We start from the raw sequence: 20,260 nt of genomic DNA on the forward strand, positions 1-20,260 counted from the left end.
TGCTAAGCAGGGTCTGCCCTGGTTGCATCTGAATGGGAGACTTGATGTGTGAGCACAGTAAGATATTCCCCTTAAGGGATGGAGCCACTCTGGGAAGAGCATCTGCATGCAGAAGGTTCCAAGTTCCCTCCCTGGCAGCATCTCCAAGATAGGGCTGAGAGAGACTCCTGCCTGCAACCTTGGAGAAGCCGCTGCCAGTCTGTGAAGACAATACTGAGCGGCTAAATAGACCAATGGTCTGACTCAGTATATGGCAGCTTCCTATGTTCCTAACATAAACAGCCATCTGTGATTGGCACAACTTAGCATTATCCAGGAATCCAGATCATGAAAATCATGCAAGGGATGGCTACTAGATTGTGCTCATGTTTGAAACCTATTTTTGCTGGCTAACAACGCTTCTCTTTCTGGTTAACAAAAGCACATCACACCCAGTTTGGCTACCCAGGGATATATCAGTAAGCAGAGGAGAAGCACTTGAAGTTGTAACTTATACCACAGTTGAAGCTGAAAGTGATAAATGCACCTACAGCTCCCAATTACTCCCACACACAGACACACCCCAAATGCTATAACTACTGCCAGGAAAAAAATGTGATGTATGCAGGGTATGAATACAAGACAGAAGGAAAATCTCTGTCCAAAGGTTATGACACATCTGCAGTCCAATTGCGGGACTTCTCTAACAGCTGTCACTGACGTAGGCCTGCGCCATGCATTAGAAAATGTCTCAGACAAGGCTGTGAGCACATACTTAAGCCTCCTGCGTGTGAAATTCCTTGGATTCTTCAGCCTTTTGCAGGAACACTGGTTCACTGTAGCTGTCCAGCCTCATGGGAAAATGGAGATATCAGAGGAATGGGGGTGGGGTGGGGGGCTGAGGCAAAAACAGCATGTGAAGGTCTGCACTAGGCAAAGGGTGCAAAGAAAGACACTTGCCAGTCTGGAACAAAATACTGCAGAGATGGGGACAGCTTAATTTTATTTTATTTGTTTTACATTTATATCCTGCTTTTCCTCCAAGGAGCCCAGAGCGGTGTACTACATACTTGAGTTTCTCTTTCACAACAACCCTGTGAAGTAGGTTAGGCTGAGAGAGAAGTGACTGGCCCAGAGTCACCCAGCAAGTCTTATGGCGGAATGGGGATTTGAACTCAGGTCTCCCCAGTCCTAGTCCAGCACTCTAACCACTACACCACGCTGGCTCTCTTAATGCCTCTGTGCCACTGGGGGAGGGCACTAAATGTTGCCCACCTTATATGCAGCCTCTTCCTCCTCCTCCTTCCCTCCATTTTAAAAGCTGGGAGCAGAAGGGCGGGTCACCCAAATGGTGCCCCATTAATCTACGGCCCGAGGCAGTCTCATGAAAGGGCTACCCTGAGCATAGATGTGGAAGGAGTAGATTCAAATTCCAGATAAGAACTATAATAAGAATCCTAGATAAGGACTCCCTGCTATGTGGCCTGGAATGAACACATCATTTTATTGAGCCTGGGAGGCTTTTCTGTTCATTTACATGGGGGAAAGTGATCAGGTGTATCCAGCGGTGTGGGTACTAAACAAAAATGGTGCACTTGGGGTGGGGGAGACACCACTGGGATGGGGAAAAACTTGTTCCCTTGCTGTCAACACTGGGAGCTTCCTATGTTCCTAATATCCCCCACCACTGGATCCTACTCCTAACACTTTCCCTCTTTCCCTTCCCTCCTACCCCGACTCCAACCCTCTGCCTTTCATTAATATTTTAAATAATGAAGTTAAATGTGCAGAAATTCACCTAACCTAAATTAACCTAACATTAATGTGCAGAAATTAACCTTGGCCCCCACACACCAAGCCAGGGCTGATTCCAGCCCACCAAGCGCACCCTTGCTTGAGAACATAACTCCTCGGAGAACATGACTCCTGTTTCCGGCTGCTATTCAAGATTAAGAGATTGGCCAGTGTGATGTATAATAAGCAAAGAAGTTGGTGCAGGATTCGAGTTTGGGTTGCCAAACGGAATTACCATATTCTTGTACAGCTGCAAGTGAAAGTGGCAAAATTGACCCTTTCCGTGGATTTTAAATATTTGCTTTGGCTCCACTCTGGGACAACATAGCAAACAACTGTCTACACCTTGTATGTGTTGTAATCATTGTGTTCAGTTGTTAATGTCACTGTAGGTATTTTGCTGAGAACTTCCTTTGTTTAAGAAACAAAATAGTTGTTTTGGAAAGCATGGTTTAGACTTGAAATATGTACCGTATTTACCCAAATAGAAGACAACCCTGAATCTAAGACAACCCCCTTAACAATATGGGTTAAATATAGATTAAACTATTATTTTAGCCCCAAAGGAAGAAGACTCTAGGCGTGGTGTAGTGGTTAGAGTGCTGGACTAGGACCGGGGAGACCCGAGTTCAAATCCCCATTCAGCCATGAAACTAGCTGGGTGACTCTGGGCCAGTCACTTCTCTCTCAGCCTAGCCTACTTCACAGGGTTGTTGTGAAAGAGAAACTCAAGTATGTAGGACACCGCTCTGGGCTCCTTGGAGGAAAAGCGGGATATAAATGTAATAATAATAATAATAATAATAATAATAAATTCTAATATCAAAGAGCTTGGGTGGTGGGGGGGCTAGTCTTTGATTCAGGTAAATATAGTACTTGAAATGCAGTTAAGAACAAACAAAAAGCCTGGCATGTGAGTTGTAATTACCACAGGGCCAGGCTAATATTTGGCAAAACAAACTCTGTTGGTCAACAAGGGCTTCCTAGGAGCCTAGCCTATAGACAGGATCATAAATCTACTGTTATCCAGAGGCTGGTGGTAAAGTTAGGCTAATAGTGATGGTTAGGGGTGCTCAAACTTGGGTGCTGAGATGTGTTGGACTACAACTCCCATCATCCCCTGCTGCAGTGGCAGGGGGTGATGAGAGCTGTAGTCCAACATCAAACTTGAGACCCAAGTATGAACATCCCTGGCATTGGTTTTATCTGAGTCCGTTTGAGGAGTATTGTGACTGGTGTTGATACTGGCAGATTCCATGAAGGTAGTTCAGGTCGGGGCGGCGGGGCGACCTGAAATTGATTATGAACATACAAAGCTGCCGTCTATGGAATCGACCACTGGTCCATCTAGCTCAGTATTATCTACGCAGTCTGGCAGTGGTTTCTCCAAGGTGCCAGGCAGGAGTCTCCCTCGGCCCTTTCTTGGAGATTCCAGGGAGGGACCTTCTGCATGCAGATGCTCTCCCTGGAGCGGCCCCATCTCCCTAGCAGGGGCGTAGCAAGGTTGGAGGGGGCCCAGAGACAAGATTTTAAAATGGGCCCCCCATCACTGAAGCTCAGCTCATGAAGTAAAGAAATCTTAAATGAGGCTGAATAGTGGTATCAAAAAGCATAGTAAAATTTTTATATTTATTTTATATGTGTGTGTATGTGTGTGTGTGTGTGTGTGTGTGTATATACACACACACACACACACACACACACACACACACACACACACACCTACCTATGTGCCACAATAGAACATCATCCTAAATTATTTTTAGAAAGGTTTTCTAAATTTTGGATGATGCAAATCATTTAATGGAAAGACATGCTGTTCTGGTAGCTCCAGGTCTTAACACTCACATCAATTTCGGAGGATGAAGGAAGCCCGGGCGGGTGTGCGGCTGGGGGAGTCAGTCATGTGACTTGCCTCTGGGCCCCCCCCCAAGCAGTGGGCCCCCAGACAACTGTCTCCCCTTGCCCTATTATAGTTACACTCCTGCTCCCTAGGGGAACATCCTACAGTTACAGCTCATGTGTAGTTTCCCATTCAGCAGGCAAAGATTTTTCCAACACTGCATTTCCATGGCGGGTAGATCTTCATTGGTTGAGTTTCTGCTTGTTTGGCAGCTGTTGTTTAAGGCAGGAGAGCCCCGCTGGAAATTTGGCGGCAACCCTATCCAGGTATACCCGGTTTTTCGTGAGCATATGGTGAAAGATGTTTGAATGGAAGACTGTTCTAGCTATCAAGTCAAGTTTGTTTTTGGTTTCATTTTGGATTTATGAGGAGTCTGGTTTCCCCATTAGCTTAGTTTCTATGCAGCAGAAAAATTACTTCTTGTCTATACCTTTACATTATCATAAGAGTTTTGGCAGTTGGGTGCACTCCCATTTAGCACCTGAGGGCTTGTACACAGCAAGGTCAAAGATGCGGAGCTTGATCGAGGAGAGCTGGTCTTTTGAGAGCAAGCATGAACTGTCCCATTTGCTAAGCAGGGTCTGCCCTGGTTTGCATTTGTATGGGAGTCTCTTAGAGGATGGGGCTGCTCTGGGAATTGCATCTGCATGCTTGCATGAAGAAGGTTTGATGTGCCCACCATGTGCACTGCCCATGTCTGTACAACTGTGGTATAGCAATGAGGGAATTCCTCCTAATGTCTAGCCTGAATCTGCTCCCATCTCATTTCATCCCATTGGTCCTGCCCTCAGGAGCAAGAGAGAACAAGCCCCTGCCTCCTTCTGTGTCACAGTCATTCAGATCATCAACAAAGTGTTGCAGCCTTAATAGTAAATCAAGTCTGCAACTGTTGTATGCACATTTATCTGGGAGTAAGTCCCTTTGAATGTAGTGGGACATACTTCCGAGTAAACATGCACAGGATTGGTCTGGAAATGAATCCCTAAAATTGGGAGGAGAGCTGGTCTTGTGGTAGCAAGCATGAATTGTCCCCTTTGCTGAGCAGAATCCACCCTGGTTTGCATTTGAAAGGGAGACTACATGTGAGCACTGTAAGATATTCCCCTTAGGGGATGGGGCCGCTCTGGGAAGAGCATCTGCATGTTTGCATGAAGAAGGTTCCAAGTTCCCTCCCTGGCACAATCTCCCAGATAGGGCTGAGAGAGACTTCTCCTTGCAACCTTGGAGAAGCCGCTGCCAGTCGGTGTGGACAATACTGAGCTAGATGGACAAATGGTCTGACTCAGTATATGGCAGCTTCCTATGTTCGTAAATGTGCATCCCTTTTCTCAGGTCTCCAGGTTTCGCTGCCTTTTCCTGATGGCAGCAGGAACCTTTGGCCCTCTTGGGGTGGAAGGAACAACAGGGTTCAACAGGGTTCAAAGAATCCAGGCTGCCAATGAAAAGGGCTACTGGAGGCCCCCGTTGCATGTGATGTCACGTGCAAAGAGGGCAGGGCCCGATCACCAGAGGGCCCACCAGTCGTCCTAATCTCATTTCCAGGCAGTGCTTGCTGCCTGGATGCATTTATTTCCCTTCCTCTCCCTCCAGGAAATGAGATTGGGAGAGCTTGCTCGGGGCTTTCTGGAGGCCGGGCATGCACATGATTTCACACGCACAGGGTGTCACTGGTGGGGCCGCCGGTGGGACGGTACGTGGGCCACCTTTCTGCTGGCTCTGCCACGGATACCTCTTCCTTTACCAAGATGGCGCAGTGCAGTCCTCAGTCTGGCAGAGCGCTCTCTAGGTCTCTTCCCCATCATCCTTTTAGCCCATGCCAGGTGACAGGAGCAGATCTCTTGTTTTAAAGGCGTTTGAGCTGTGAGTCTCTTTGAACACGAGGGAGAGGGAGAAGTGGAGCAAAGATCTTCAGCAGATCTCAAAAACGTGTGTTGTGCTGACCTGGCAAAACCATTAGGAGACTGAAATATCCTCGGAGGAGAAAAGGCATGATGTATTTCTCAATAAATTGGTCATTCTTGCCCATAGCCAAGCCAGGATGAAAAACAGAACAAAAGGGGAGTGGCTTTCTTTATGTGGTGGACAAACCAAGCTAAGTTATTCCTGCCCCTCTGCACTGGAACCTTTTGGGAGAGGGAATCAGAATAGAGTCCTTCTCACACATTATATTCAACACACATACACCATTGGTCCATCTCGCTCAGTAGCCAGGCCTGCTCAACTCAGGCCCCCCAGCTTTTTTTGAACTACAACTCCCATAATCCCCAGCCACAGTGGCCAATAGCCAGGGATTGTGGGAATTGTAGGCCAACATCGGCAGGAGGGCCGGAGTTGAGCAGCCCTAGCTCTACTACACAGACTGGCCACGACTTCTCCAAGGTTGCAGGCAGGAGTCTCTCTCAGCTCTATCTTGGAGATGCCAGGAATTGGCAACCTTCTGCATGCAAACAGACAGATGCTTTTCCCAGAGCAGCCCCATCCCCCCAGGAGAATATCTTAGTGCTCACACATGGCTAGACCAGGCAGGCTCAGACTGGCCCAATGGGCAACAGGGCATATTCCCAGTGCGCCTCATCCATGGGGCACCCCTGCACCCCGCCGCACTCGGCAGCAGTGAATACTCCCACCCTTAATTACCCATTCTGCTCAAAACCCGGCGCCCTCCCCACATACATTCCACCGCCGTCTGAGTGCCCCCCATCTGGCCCTGAGACCAGGGTAGACCCTGCTTAGCAAAGGGAACAATTCATGCTTGCTACCACAAGTCCAGCTCTCCTCCCATAAATGGGGATAAGAATATAGAAAGCGGCTTTATCCTGAGTCAGACCCTTGGTCCATCTAGCTCAGAATTGTCTACGCAGATCTTCCCAGATTGGCCCCATCCCCTAAGGAGAATACCTTACAGTGCTCACACATGTATTCTCCCCTTCAAATGCAAACCAGGGCAGACCTTGCTTAGCAGAGGTGACACTTCATGCTTGCTGCCACAAGACCAGCTCTCCTCTGGTGCCACCCTGGAGCGATTTTTCCTGCTAATGAGTGCGTATTGTTGTCTATAGAGTTTTCCCCAGCAAGGGGCAGAAGCAGCTGAGCCTGCCCTCTTGCAAGGGGTCAGCTTTAGCTACAGGGGGTACAAGCCGCTGTGCACACTGCTGGATTGCCCTGCCTGGACTTTTCTGATGCTGAGGACTTAAAATTCTCTCTCACACATTCCAGTAATCTCAGTTTCTCTTGATCGGCAAAAATCATCAGAGCTGAATGTTTATTGCAAAGGAAGAAAAGAGAAGAAAATTAGGTTGTATTTTAAGGTCAATGTTTTTTCCAGAAGTTCTGGAACACACAGTCAGTGACCTTAATATGCAGCAAGGCTGAGAGCTTATTATGTTTGTGGGGAAGTGGGGCAAATGGATTTGCAGCTAAACGGACATATGTTTCAGAAATTCAGGCCATCCACTCCTCACCCATCTACGTGATGATAAACTCACTGGGGATAAAAGTGTCTGTCCCCCCCGCATTTCCATTTGCTGCCTGCACGTGCTGGAGGAAAGTGATTGTGGAAAGAGCCAGTGCATGATGGAAAACTTCAGACAAATAGACAAGTGCATGATAACTGGAAATATCCCATGGAAAAAAGATCGGGTTGGATAAAACCACCCTGAAATGTTGGGGAAAGGGAGAAACCATAATGTTTTCTACAGTTATTTTAAGGTTCGAGATGTGAACTGCCTTGAGCAATTGACTGGGAAGCCAGGGCATAATGATATTGAATTAATTAGTTATTAGCAATGTGAGCCTGATTCAGACAAGAGTGGGCCAATGGTTCGACATTGAGATAAAGGTAAAGTGTGCCGTCAAGTCAGTGTCGACTCCACAGAGCCCTGTGGTTGTCTTTGGGAGAATACAGGAGGGGGTTACCATTGCCGCCTCCTGCGCAGTCTGAGATGATGCCTTTCAGAATCTTCCTATATCGCTGCTGCCTGATAGAGGTGTTTCCCATAGTCTGGAAAACATCCCAGTGGGGATCGAACCGGCAACCTCTGGCTTGCTAGGCAAGTCATTTCCCATTGCGCCATTTGAGAACTACATCTTAAAACCCAAGCTGGGTGCCTGCTGCTAATTTGCGTATGTAGTTGCATTAGATTTGGCTTCATAAATATCCTGGACTGCAAGAGGTGGTAAGGTGGACAAATTATTGCTTATTCTGCAGCGTTTGAACACTGAAATGGATTCCGCATCTGATCCTAATCTTGACCGTTCAGTGCAGAAATTGAGGAAGTCATTTTTAGTACTACAATCTTTTCAGTAGTCCTGGTTTCATTCATCCTACCAAGAAGTGGGTGGTTTACTTTCCTTTTTTTATAGATGGCAGACTAAATGGCTGCTAAGTAGCTGTTCAAGGCCACCTATTCCGTTTTTGGACAATCTGGGATTTCAGGTCGTCTTATAGGTTAGGGTGCAGTGTTGAAATTGGGGTGATCAGAGGTTTCCTAAATATTTGATCAGTTGTTTCTAATCCTTTAACACAGGGGTTTGCATACGTAGAGCCCCAGATGTTGTACTACAACTCCCATCATCTCCTGCCTCCCTGGGGAGCACCATGTTAAAGCAGGGATTCTCAAACGTGGGGCCCCAGGTGTTGCTGGACCACAACTCCCATCATGCCCTGCCATGGCCATGAACATAGGAAGCTGCCTTCTACCGAGTCAGACCATTGGCCCATCTTGCTTGGTATTATCTACACTGATTGGCATTGGCTCTCCAGGGTTCCAGGCAGGAGTCTTTCCCAGCCCTACCTGGAGACGTTGCCAGGGATTGAACACGGGAGCTTCTAAATGCAAGCAGATGCTCTAACTCTGAGCTACATGTATGGCCCTGTCCCCTAAGGGGAATCTCTTACACAGAGTTCACATGTAGCCACCCATCCAAATATGGCAGACCTTGCTTAGCAAAGGGGACAATTCATGCTTAATGCTGCCACAAGACCAGCTCTCCTCCCCGTTCATCAACAGGCATCAATAGACCCCTTCTTTCTCCATGAATTTGTCTCAGCCCCTTTTTAAAGACATTTTGTTGAAGCAGATCCCACAAAGCATGGAGTGACAGAATTTTCTGCTCAAGATATGGGTGGCATCCATTCGCTTTAAAAGGGGTTCGACAATGTAATGGAAGAGGACAGGCCTATCGATGCTTATGAGACAGATGGTGACATAGAATGCCTGAGTTCAAAAGCAGTACGTCACTGGCTACTGAGAGTGCGGAGCGACCTCAGGGGAGGCCCTTTGGCTTCAAGTCCTGTTTGGGGGCTTCCAGGGAGTTTCCGGCTGGCCACCACTAGAGCAAACAGGATGCTGAACTAGAGAGCCCTTTGGTCTGACCCAACAGAGCTCTTCTGGCGTTCTTAATGGGCTGAATGTCTTCCTGTTGGTTGCATATGTGCCCATTTCAAATCTGTGCCCTTTCCAATCCAAACCCTTCCTCCGCCTAACCCCTTTTCTTTTCCATTGATCACAGCATATTTCAAGTCCCCCTTTTAGCCTCCTTTCCCCACTCCATTCACATTACATTTACAACAGTGAAGGCAAGAATTCCACAGCCATGATGTAACAGAAGTACCATGTGGATTTTTGTGTGGACGGGAAAGGCATCTTCTTAAAACTTGATCTAAACTTCCATTCGCTTGTCTAAATGCCCTTTTCTCTCTTCCCCCCGTCCCCTGCTTTTTCTACTCCTTCATGTTTCCCCCCAGTCTGTTTAAGCCTCTTTTCGGGGCCTGCGTTCCTGTGAGGTTTGCTCCGCAGCTGCCGTCACGTAGGCTCAAGATGAGGAAACCAGCCCTTTCTGTGACTCACCACCCACCCCTGCTGTAGGGAGGGAAATCCAAGCTCTCCTTGTGTGAGTGATAAATGCACAAATGAGAAGTCCCGAGAGACCTTTAGCTCATTTCTGTTGGTCTCCATCGTGGTTTGGCACTGCATATCAAATAGGCCAAAGTATTTTTTTTAAAAAAACTGGAATGAGGGTAACTTCATGCCCTCCAGTTTGAATATTGACAAATATGTATATGCCGCTTTTCAATAGAAGTTCCCAAAGTTCCATTGCTTACATAGATATAAACAAACAAACAAATAAGATGGCTCCCTGTCCCCAAAGGGCTCACAGTCTTAAAAAGAAACCTAAGTTAGACACCAGCAACAGCCACTGAAGGGATGCTGTGCTGGGGATGGATGGGGCCATAGAAATATTTGTTTGTTTTTTAATATTATTTTTATATTTATATCTTGCTCTTCCTGCAAGGAGCCCAGAGTGGTGTACAGGGTTATGTTTATCCTCACAACAACCCTGTGAGGTAGGTTAGGCTGAGAGAGATGGGACTGGCCCAGAGTCACCCAGGGAGTTTTCATGGCTGAATGGGGATTCGAACTCGGGTCTCCCCCAGTCCTAATCCAACACTCTAACCACCACACCCATTTACCCCCAGTTAATTAGCAGAGCACTAAAGAAGCTACCCACTCCAGTTACAGAGTCGTGTGCAGAGTTTAGGGGTTGCAGCTACTTAAAGTAGACACATGGAGATTCTTGTAGAACTAAATACAAAGTATTTATTGGTGAAGTGCACTTTGGATAGGAAAGACCTAACCCTAATCTATAGAACTACATAATGAATAGGTAGGGAGAGAGAGAGATGTTTCCATCTGCTCTCTAAGAGGAAAGGAAGGGATTCTGACTCAGCACAGGGAATACCTGTGGTGATTCCCATTTTGTGATCATGATAGGAGGCAGGGGAAGTGACTGTCGGCAAGGCTCCTTGTTCAACAGCTGGGTGCAGCTGCTCTCAAGCATCACGCATCATAGATCCTACCAGGGGCGTAGCTATAATTGAGCAAAAGGGTTCAAAGAACACGGGCCCCCAGCTCCTGAGGGCTCTCCAGCTCCACCCCTCCCTATTATCTTCATTACGTCCCTCACTCTGGGGGGCCGACAGAGAGCGGGATGAACACGGGCCCCCTTTCCCCTACCTACGCCCCTGGATCCTACCTAAGAGTTTACTACTGTATATTTTTTAAATGTTTTGTCTGTAACAAATCTATCTATGATTTATTTCATGCTTGTTCTATATCCTCCTTATGGATGGCCAGTGGTTAAGCAACACACTCATACCTACCTACAACTTTTCTGCCCAGGATATGCACATCCAAGTGGAAGACATCCGGATACAGGCCGTCCTCGCTGCCTATCGTAGGAGTTTGCCAGTCATAGAGGGCTATGTGGAGGTAAAAGAAGGTGGTGTCTGGAAACAGATCTGTGACAGACAGTGGACCATGAAAAATTCCCGAGTCATCTGTGGCATGTTTGGGTTTCCAAGCGAAAAGAAATACAACATCCGGGTCTACAGGTAAGAGAGGAGAGTGATGGTTGAGAGGGTTTGTTTGTGTTCTTGATCTTGAACCTTAAGAGTGGATCATGTGAGCCCTGTGTGGAAAGTCAACTTTCCAATGTGAAGTTGGAAACACCAGGCAGGTTGGTTTTTGGTCGATGAATAAAATGCTTCATTTCTTCATTTGAGGTTGTACTTCACTATAAAGTGTGTGCCATTGGGTTGGTGTTGACTCCTGGCGACCACAGAGCCCTGTGGTTGTCTTTGGTAGAACACAGGAGGGGTTGACCCTTGCCATCTCCCGCGCAGTATGAGATGATGCCTTTCAACACCTTCCTATATCACTGCTGCCCGATATAGGTGTTTCCCATTGTCTGGGAAACATACCAGCGGGGATTCGAACCGGCAACCTCTGGCTTGCTAGTCAAGCCATTTCCCCGCTGCGCCATGTGGTGGCTTTCACTGTAAAGTATCAAATACTAATTTAAACTACCACCTTCTTAACACCTGAACCAACTGCAGCATCCTGTAGGGAAAGCACATCATAGAGTCCTTCCAGGGTTGTACCATCAATAGCAGGTTGAGAATCATGGTTTTTTAAAATATCTTTTGATGAAAAAACATTGCATATCCTGAAAACAGAAAGCTAGGTTGTCAGGGAGAAGACTCCCCAACCTTTCCCCAAGGAAGTCATTTCCCATATGGAGGAAGGTTTTTACATGAGAGAGCATCCAGACATCCAATCCCACCGACTACCTGGAATTTAAAGTGGTATAGTCCTCTGAGGACACAACCACATTCTGCTATTACTTACTTCCTTACCTATCCATCTATCAGGCCTAAATGAGAACAGAAGAGGAGCTAAAACAAATTAAACAGGAGTTAAAGTAATTAATTGCTGTCTAAGGAGCAAAGAAAGCTCCCTTGGTCCATCTAGCTCAGGTTCATCTAATGGTCCTGACTGACAGCAGCTTCTGATTGGACTGACAGTAGCTTCTCCAAGGTTTCAGGACAGGACCTTTCCCAGTCCAACCTGGAAATACCAGAGATTGAACCTGGGACCTTCTGCATGCATGCAAATGCTCTACCACTGAGCTACGAATCCATCCCCTTATCCTTTTTAAATCTTGGTTCCACCTGGGTCTGAACAGCCATCTTCAAAAAAACAAATATATAGGAGATACATTTTGTCTCCTGGGTGCTTTCCAGCCTAGCTGCTCAACAGCAGCAAAGTGCTTCCATTCAGGCAAATCGCATTTGAAACGTAAACAGCAGGGGGAGCAGTCTCATGGAAACTAACAACCCAAAAAAAACAGCAACCTTTTTACGCCTGATACACAACATCCTAGCTCTATATCACAGCGATTAAATTCGAAACAAGCCATCAGAAATGTGAACGGCACCCTGCTGTCAGCGTAGGGACTGCGGTGTCACAACACAGGAAGTGTGGAAGCACATTTCAGAGATCCACCGTGACCCCATTGCAGGGTCTAATCTGGAAAGCACCCTATAGACACATTCTACAGGATCTAGACACATTCCCTATGTGAGAAATAAAGCCCCTCAATAGCTACAGGACAACTTATATTAAGCAATAGTTTGGTAATGTTTTTCCTACCCAGAAGTCATGATCTTTGGAGTGAGCATGGAGGGAGGTCCAAAGGCTTGTGGTTTTTATGTTTGTCCTCCTCACATGCGTGAACATTTCCCAGGGTTCCTGCCTCCAGGATTCCGCTGGTGAAGTTTCATGGTTTTCATTAGCAAGGAAAGGTTCATGGACTGGAACTATGGGCAGCCACACTGTGTGCAAATAATTACCAAACAAAACAAAGTCCGGACAGGATTTTTTCTTTTGTAAATTCTATATTGCCGGCATCTATAAAAATTTAAAATTGCTTCCAGGTGGCCTGGTGTTATGTTCTGTACAGAAGGACACAAGTTCACATGTTTACATCAGTGTCCCTGGTTTCTCTGAATCTTACAATGCCACTGTTTAGGTCTGAGGCTAATGCATTGCAAAAAAGACGTGGCCACAGTAAGGGCTCAGAGCCAACCTCACGTTGCATTAAGTGTGTGTGTGTGTGTGTGTGTGTGTGTGTGTGTGTATGTGTAACAACTGAGTAGTTGTAACTGAGATTTTTGTATAACCTGATGTTTTGTTATCTTGTTTTACTGTTTTGATTTTGTTTTGTTTTATGCTGATTTATATTTTGGTGTGTATGTTGACTGGTCACTGACCGTAGTAAATTATTACTTACTGTGTGTGTGTGTGTTTGTAGTAGCAGCCCCGGGGAAAGATTATGATCAGACCCATAATTAGTGGATCACGAATATTTAACTCTCTCCCCTGTCACCGTAAACTTGATGACATTCTTCTCTTAAGATGAGGGCAAGAAGAGCATCAACTTTGCATGCAGAAGGTCCCAGATTCAATCCCTGGCAGCTTCTCCAGGCAGGGCCGGGAGAGACTCCTGCCTGAAATCTTGGAGAGCTGCTGCCAGTCAGTGTAGATGGTCCTGAGCCAGATGGACCAATGGTCTGACTCAGTATAAGGCATCTTCCCATGTTCCTATGTTCTAGAGGCTGCTGTTAGCTGAAGCGGGGAAGCTCCTGTGTGTTTCAGTGGCAGCTTCTCTTCCAAGGCAAATGGAGCTTTAGGTGGGAGGGGGGCTTGTTGCCAGGTTTTCAGGACAAGGGAAAAAGTTAAATACCTCTTCCCCACATGCTGTGGTCCACATAGAGTAATAATAAATAAACAAGATGGATCCCAGTTCCCAAAGGGCTCACATTCTAAAAAGAAACGTAAGATGGACACCAGCAGCAGTCACTGGAGGGTTGTTGTGCTGGGGACGTATAGGGCCAGTTACCCTCCCCCTGCTCAAGAAAGAGAATCACCACATTAAAAGGTGCCTCTTTGCCAGGCTGGCAAAGATGGCAGCTTCCTATTTTCTTTCTTTTTAAACTATCTCTATATAGTTTCCGGATCAAGGGGACAGCATTCTTCTTTGGCTCCCTGTTTTGAGAGCCTCAGCCTCCATATTTTTGCATTTCCAAATGTTGGCAAGCAGCCAGCATTACCCACCCCCACCCCCATACCCCCCGCCATCTTTCCCCAATTGGTCCCTTAGACCACCCTTCGGTCATTCTCATTTCAACATGTGTCATAGCCAAGATTCTGTGGTATTCTCACTGGTCACTTGGAGTCCACCCTTTTGACACGTGACTCACGTGCTGCTCATTTCTCTGGTTTCACTCTGCATGATAATGCTGTAAATAGTCTTTCCTTACAGGCGGGGCCTTCCATTCACACTGCAGCTCCACAGCTGGAAACCCAGTTTCCAGACTGGATTGTGATTCCAATAAGCTGACTCTGTGATTCTGCGGAAAGCAGATTCAAAGGTGCCCCCACCTCCACTGCTTGCCCACAGAACCAAGAGTGGTCATGCCTAATGCTAACCACAGCGTTTACGTGCTGAGGTAACCCACGTGAGACAGCGGCCCTTTGCAATGGTGGGAGGCAAAATGATTCACAGATGGCTCTTCCGTTAAAGAAAACAACTTACTTCATCGTCCTTCTGGCTGCCAAACTCTCACCCTGGAATGTAATTTAGTTTCTTAGTTTGACAGTGCAGTTTATGTTCAGGGAAAGACAGATCAAAACCGCTGGGAATTTTCTGCCCTACTGTTTTGCTTGCTGAGCATTTTCAGGCCTTTTTGCTAACTTCTCAGATGATAAAAACATAGGAAGAACCCTGGTGCTGGATCAGACCAAAGGTCCACACCATGGCCAACCAGATGCTATGAGGAAGCCTACAAGCAGGGCATGAAGGCAGTAGCCCTCCCTGACTGCTTGCCCATACAGCAACTGGTATTGGCATATCAACTTTGTCTACAAAGGAGCTTCTGTTTGCAGCGGCTCTTTCATGAGGCAAGGTGAAGCAGTTGCCTCAAGCAGCAGATGTCTGGAATGCCAGCAAAGTGGCAAGATCCCCACCACCACTGCTAACATCAGAGCAGTTTTTTAGGACCGATCTGATGCTTGCAAGCTTTTCAAGGAGCTTGCAAGAAGCACAAGGAGAAAAGAGGAGGCTGTGGGCAAACTTCCCTCCTCCCTGCCCTCTGCTCCATTTTTAAAACTTGGAAGGTGGGTATTGAAAGGGAGCTGCCCCCTGCCTCAGACTCATGGACTAGGCAGCATTAGGTGCCTTGCCCGAGTTGTTGCAATCTCCTGGGTCTGCAGTTGTGCAATTTTTGCCATTGTCATCTGAAGGAGGGCAGGTTGCCTCCTTGTCTTAAGAAAGCGATGGATGGATGGATGGATGGACAGATGGACAGACGGATGGACAGACAGATAGTGCAACTTGCACTCTTGCACAACTGTGAAAATGTGACATTACAAGATAATGTAAAGTTGTGCAGTTCTTCAGCCACTGCCTTGTTTTAGCATGAACACTGATTCTTACATGTGGCTTTATCAGGAATGTGCTCCAAAGAACATTCCATTGAGAGAGTACAACAATGTGCTCATTGTTACCCTACCCTAACCTTCTCCTAACCTTCTCCTCTGGGCAAAAATGACTACAATGTTACCTAATCGTTTGGGGGTAGAGATAAATAAGGGCAGATGCCACAGAGAAAGCTGTAAGTGCAGCAATGCTAGGACCTGTTTTCCATCTCTAGCGGGGGAGACGTTGCCAAAAATCACAATGAACATTTGTCCCCTTAGATGCTACCAATGATGACCAAAACCGATACCTGAGATGGTACCTGAGATGGTATCGATGATGGCCTGGCTCTCATGGACTAATATACAGTTTATTGTGCAAGTCCGTGGAAGTCTGTGGAAGCAAGTCCATCTGGAAGGACCATTAGATATCACAGAGTGGTGGTTATAGAAACCAAGGAGTCATATTATTACTGTCTGTTTGAAAACCCTTGTATCCCACCTTTGACCCGCATTAGGACAACTTCTGCTTCGATCTGAATAAACCTGTGGTCTCAATAAGTGGTTTCTTTTGTCCTTCAAGATTGGCAGCGAGCAGAAGGCGGCACACGTACTGGCCTTATTCCATGGAGTGCACTGGCAATGAAGCTCACGTCTCTGGCTGCAAACTGGGCCACCGCATCAGCACAGCTGTTGGGAATAACGTTACGTGTGAGCGCGGGATGCCTGCTGTGGTGAGCTGCATCCCTAGCCGTGCCTTTGCCCCTCCCACCCACAGTGGCTACCGCAGAGCTTATCGTCAGGAGGTAAGGGAGATAGTTCTACTTTTGTTTGGTGGGCGGGCTTGATTTCAGGATGCTTGTAATGAGCGGTAGGTGCTCATTATGGGTGGGCCACTGTGTGAAACACAACCCATCATCAACTTGTAGGATTCTCTGCCACAAGATGTGGTGACAGCCAACAACCTGGATGGCTTTAAGAAGGGTGTGGATAACTTCATGGAGGAGAGGTCTGTCATCGGCTACTAGTTGGAGGGCTATAGGCCCCCTCCAGCCTCAAAGACAGGAGGCCTCTGAGTACCAGTTGCAGGGGAGTAACAGCAAGAGATAAGGCATGCCCTCAACTCCGGCCTGTGGCTTCCAGCAGCATCTGGTGGGCCACTGTGTGGAGATTCTCTCCAGGATGATCTGTCTTCAACTTGGCCTTTAAGGTCTCTCAGTGGTGCATTCATGGCTGTCGTCATCGAGTCCATCCACCTTGCTGCTGGTCATCCTCTTCTTCTCTTTCCTTCAACTTTCTCCAGCATTATGGGCTTCTCAAGGGAGCTGGATCTTCGCATCATTTGTCTGAAGTATGATAGTTTGAGTCTGGTCATTTGTGCCTCGAGTGGACATTCTGGATTGATTTGTTCTGTGATCCATTTGTTTGTTTTCATGGTATCCTGAAAAGCCTTCTCCAGAGGCGGATTAAGCTTTTTGCTACCCTTAGGCAACCAAACATTTTCTGCCCTGCCTTGTAAAGGGGAATCCGGCAGGGATTCCCCTTTAGAAATAAAAGGCTTGGTGGGGGGGATGGGCAGAGGAAAGTTAAATCTTCTTTTTCTACCTTTTAAAAATGCTGGCAGAGCCAAGTCCTCTCATGGGCCCGCCTGCCTCCCAAATGCCCCCAAATGGTCTGAAAATGGCCCAACCTGTTGTTTGGGAGGCAGGCGGACCCATGGAAGGAGCTTTTTGCCACTGTCCCCGTTGTGCAGCGGCATTTTCAAAAAGGTAGAAAAAGACAATTTAACTACTATTTGTGTATATTAGTTATATTTGTTATTCTGATTTTTATCTCTTGGCTGGCCAACGGCTATAATAAAAAAAATTGATTGATCGAAGATTTGACTTTTCTCCGCCACCCTGACCCAAGCCCTTTACTTGCACACCACTCTCAAAATTTGCCACCCCTCGAAATTTGCCGCCATAGGCAAGTGCCTATGTTGCCTATGCGTTAATCTGCCCCTGCTTCTCCAGCACCAAAGTTCAAAAACGTCCATACTTTTTCTGTCTTGCTTCTTCAAAGTCCAGCTTTCACATCCATATAGAGTGTCACAGGAAAAACCATTTTCTGAATGATTCTAATCTTTGTAGGTATAGACTCATCACGGCAACTAAATATCCTTTCTAAGGCCTTCATTGCAACCCTACCAAGTGCTAGTCTGCGGCATATTTCTTGACTGCTGGATCTTTTACTGTTGACGATCAATCCTAAAAGGCAGAAACTATCTGCCTCTTCAATGTTTTCATTATCAATTCTGAGGCTGGTTGCTGTACCCATTGTCATTAGTTTAGTCTTCTTGGCATTTAGTCGTAGTCCCATTTTTTCACTGTGCTCCTTGACTTTCATTAATAGAGCTTGCAGATCATCCACATTCTCAGCTATCAGAGTGGTGACTACAACATGTAAAATATAACAATGAGGGATTAATTATAAAAAAGAACTATTAAAAGGTGGGTCATTGTTCCTTCATTGTTATATTGTGCACTAGTATGTGTAAGCCCATTGTAATAACGGGCTCTAGTGGGGGGGGGGTGTTTTCCTGCTGCCGCCTCACCCGCCTCGGGCACACTCTCCGCCCGCTGTTTCTCGTGGCGGCCGCCGCCGCCATCGGGGCCAGTCGCCCCGCCGCGGCCACCGCCTCCTTGGCCTGCACTCCTTTGGCCGAGGCCGCGGCTCCGCCGCCGCCTCGGCCGCACTCTCTGCCCGCCGCTTCTGCTTTTCCCTGTATCCCGTGGCGGCAGCCGCGGCCATCAGGGCCAGTCACCCCGCCGCGGCTGCCGCACTCTCTGCCCGCCGCTTCTGCTTTTCCCTGTATCCCGTGGCGGCAGCCGCGGCCATCAGGGCCAGTCACCCCGCCGCGGCCACCGCCACCTCTAGCCGAGGACTCCACCGGCAGCCGGGTCCAACATGGCCGCCCGTCTCTGGGCGGCCGTATCTTTTTCGCCCGATCTGGACGTGCGCTCCGCACATGCCCAGAACGGGCGAAAAAGACACGGGCGGCACGGCCGCACGTCCAAGGCTTTTATGGTAGAGGATGTTGTAGTCCCCTGAAGAAGAGTTCTACTCGAAATGCGTTGGGATCTACACTTTAATAAACAGCTATTGCCAGAGGTGCACCTAGGTAATTTTGGAGCCTGGACCTAAAGGCCTTTGGAGCCCACTGCAAGTTTGGCATCAGCGACTGACACACACACTGTTTTTAACACGTGGGTTCTTGAGGGCACAAACAGCAACTGAACTCACAAGAATGTCAGAATATAAAGCAGGTACATTTATGCAAATATGCACTAGCAGAAACATCTCAACACCCAACTTAACATATTCCCATCCCACACACTTCTTTCCCCTTCCCCCCACCCCCATCTCTAAAGCACCTGGCGCAGGTCATAATGATACTCTGCCACCTAGCACAGCACGGGCCAGTGGCATGGTGACCACACTACCCGGGACAGATCAGAGAGAATTTGGAGGGCCCAGAGGTGTGGAGGCCCTGGACTTTGGCCCTGAAGTCCAGGAGTAAGAGTGCCACTGGCTATTGCTCCGTCCCTGTTTTCTTTCCTTTCTACCTGTTGGCGTGGCACTTTTCCCTCCTGTGTGCTTCTGCCAATCAGAATAAACAATACCAAGAGTCTGACTCAGGATGAGGTAGCTCTTTATGTTTCTTAGAGCTTTCCCAGACAGCAGGCTTTGCTGCTGGTTTACGGAGAGACTTTACTACGAGTTTGGAATTTCCCCCAAAAGCCAAAGCAAAAAATGGATTTTTTTTTTTACCCTGGATATAAATTGGGCTACACACTAACGCACAATGAAAAACCCGGATCGTGTCTGAAGTGCTCCCCAATAGCTCGCAGGGATTTCAGGGTAAATTTGGCCAATACGTGAACGCACACCTCCATTCCGGAGGAGATGTGAACTAAAAGCCAGGTGTGAAAAACATCTATGATTCTCATGCCCACCCACTTCTCTTCTGAAGGCAGGGAAACACAGAGCAATCTCCTGCTCCAGACTGAACCATAGTCTCCTCCAGGATAGTGATAGGGACAGGGGTCAAGTACGACTGACAAAACTGACATCTTCTTATGGAAATTCAGGAGCCAAGAATTTTACCATCAAGAGCAGGCCAATCCACTTCAGCAATTTTGATATATATCCATTTACAATCTGGTCTTTCATTTTACAGCCATCATACCATTTTTTTTTAAAAAAAGGTTCCACACCTTATCTGGAAATTCGGGGCTAGCAGGGTGGTGACATGGGCACTAGCCAATAAGCTCCCATCCCAATCAGCTTTTCCCCAGCTCAAAGTGAACCATGTTCAAAGCCTTCCGGTTTTTCAAGAGTTCATCATCCCAGGACAAAAAGGAAGGAAGGAAGGAAGGGTATATGGAAGGTAGCAAAGATTATTTCAAACTACCTCTCTAACATGCTTAAAACATTACATTTGTTTCCCCCTCAGTTGCTCTTCTTTCTGTCCATTAGAGCAGTGTTTGCTGGAGCTATGCTAATATTCACATGCATCCTGTTTTGACTTGATGTTTCTTGGCTAAGGACAGGGTGAGATTCTTTTATTGGTGGAAATGGCAAGGCTCTTTCTTGGCAATCCCACGGCCACGTATCTGCCACATTCTTGTTCCAAACGGTTTTGTTCAAGCCAATTGACTGCTTATCTGGCTGGAGCTCCAGAACTTGTTGTCTTTCTTTCAAACTGTCAGTTGTTCTTATT

The 20,260-nt window shown here is 47.2% G+C and overlaps 1 protein-coding gene across 2 annotated transcripts in view; it reads left to right on the forward strand.

The window, feature by feature from the left end:
• LOXL2 (lysyl oxidase like 2) overlaps positions 1-20,260 on the forward strand; it is a 106,771-nt gene that overhangs the window by 40,667 nt on the left and 45,844 nt on the right. For both annotated transcript variants that reach the window (XM_053269372.1, XM_053269373.1), the window contains exons 4-5: positions 10,858-11,069; positions 16,079-16,301. In XM_053269372.1, the coding sequence (XP_053125347.1) occupies positions 10,858-11,069; positions 16,079-16,301 (435 nt within the window). The remainder of the gene's footprint in view (positions 1-10,857; positions 11,070-16,078; positions 16,302-20,260) is intronic.

The sequence above is a fragment of the Hemicordylus capensis genome, chromosome 8 (genome assembly GCF_027244095.1).
Source record: "Hemicordylus capensis ecotype Gifberg chromosome 8, rHemCap1.1.pri, whole genome shotgun sequence".
Classification (NCBI taxonomy): Eukaryota; Metazoa; Chordata; class Lepidosauria; order Squamata; family Cordylidae; genus Hemicordylus; species Hemicordylus capensis.